Source organism: Elephantulus edwardii, unplaced genomic scaffold, assembly GCF_000299155.1.
Source record: "Elephantulus edwardii isolate Elephantulus edwardi_28Jun2011 unplaced genomic scaffold, EleEdw1.0 scaffold00032, whole genome shotgun sequence".
In the NCBI taxonomy this organism is placed as follows: Eukaryota; Metazoa; Chordata; class Mammalia; order Macroscelidea; family Macroscelididae; genus Elephantulus; species Elephantulus edwardii.
The window spans coordinates 9981246-9982448 of NW_006399782.1; the positions used below are offsets into that span (position 1 = coordinate 9981246).

Here is a 1203-nt window from a genome sequence, read left to right on the forward strand (position 1 = left end):
GAAAAGAGTGCTGAATAACCCATGACTGCCAAAAGAAGAAACAGATACGTTTTGGAGAAAGTGCAGCTAGAGTGCTCCTTTGAGGTCCAGCTGACAATACTTCATCTCACATACTTTAGGCATGTTGCCAAGAGAGGCTATTCTTTGGAGAGGTCATCATGCTTGACAAAGGATAGGACAGAGTTAATCTCTGTTGTTTATAGGGCCTCTATGGGTCGTATTTGCCTTGATGGTACCTAATAACAACAACAGTATAGCTATCAAAGGCAGTACAAACAAAATGCCTTTTAGAGACAAGGACAGTGAAACTTCAAAGACGTAGCGCATGTCAAGAGGGGCCAGTCCTTGGAAAAAGACATCCTGCTGGGAAAGGCAGAGGGTTAGCAAAGAAGAGGACCATCCTCAACGACATGAATTGACACCATGACTGTGACAATGGGCATGAACATGTTGGAGATCACGAGGATCATGCAGGCTAGTGTCTGGCTCTGATCTGTTGATTGCAGTGGATGCTAGGAGTTGTAATCAACTCAACGGCGTAAAACAACAACATCTAGACTGAGTCAAGTATCAGTGTTTTTTGAAGATTTAACAAAACTGAAAACACCAAACCTGTTGCCATTGAGCCAAATCTTATTCATGGCAACCGAATAAATATAATATGCTGTTTCTAGTGTCACTGCTCTAGTTATTTGCTGCATCATGACTTAGGCACAAAGCAGCACTTCAGTGGGCTCAACCAGACATGAACTCTGTTGATGATTTTATTAATTTTTTTTTTAATGGCAGAAGTAGCAAAATCATCTGGACTTCCACCAGTGATTCTGGACCAAAAGGGTCTCCTGGAAGTCATGGACCAGTTAAAACGTTTGCCTTCAGGCTTGGATTCTGTGTTACAAAAAACTGTACCATGGGGAGTAGCATTTCATCATGCAGGTATTCCATATATTAATGTCCTCTTTTTTGTATTTGTGTGCATTTGATTTCTTAATGGCTGTGAATAAGTCTAGATTCAATTTTTTAAACTCTAGTAATCAAGCTTAAATAAAAGTCAAACAAACATATTTCACTGGAGAACTCCATATTGTATCAACTCAACTCAACTCTATGTATCATATGTAAGTGTTAAAAAGAAGGTGTTTTGGATAATTGGGGAAGTGAATTAAACTATTACTGTTCTTTTTTTTTTTTTTTTTTTTTTTT

At 38.6% G+C, this 1203-nt stretch overlaps 1 protein-coding gene across 1 annotated transcript in view; it reads left to right on the top strand.

Annotated features, from left to right (window-relative positions):
* The window catches only part of POLQ (polymerase (DNA directed), theta), a 103404-nt gene that overhangs the window by 33049 nt on the left and 69152 nt on the right, over window positions 1–1203 (top strand). Inside the window, exon 8 of the mRNA XM_006884314.1 lies at window positions 790–965. Coding sequence (XP_006884376.1) covers window positions 790–965 — 176 coding nt within the window. The remainder of the gene's footprint in view (window positions 1–789; window positions 966–1203) is intronic.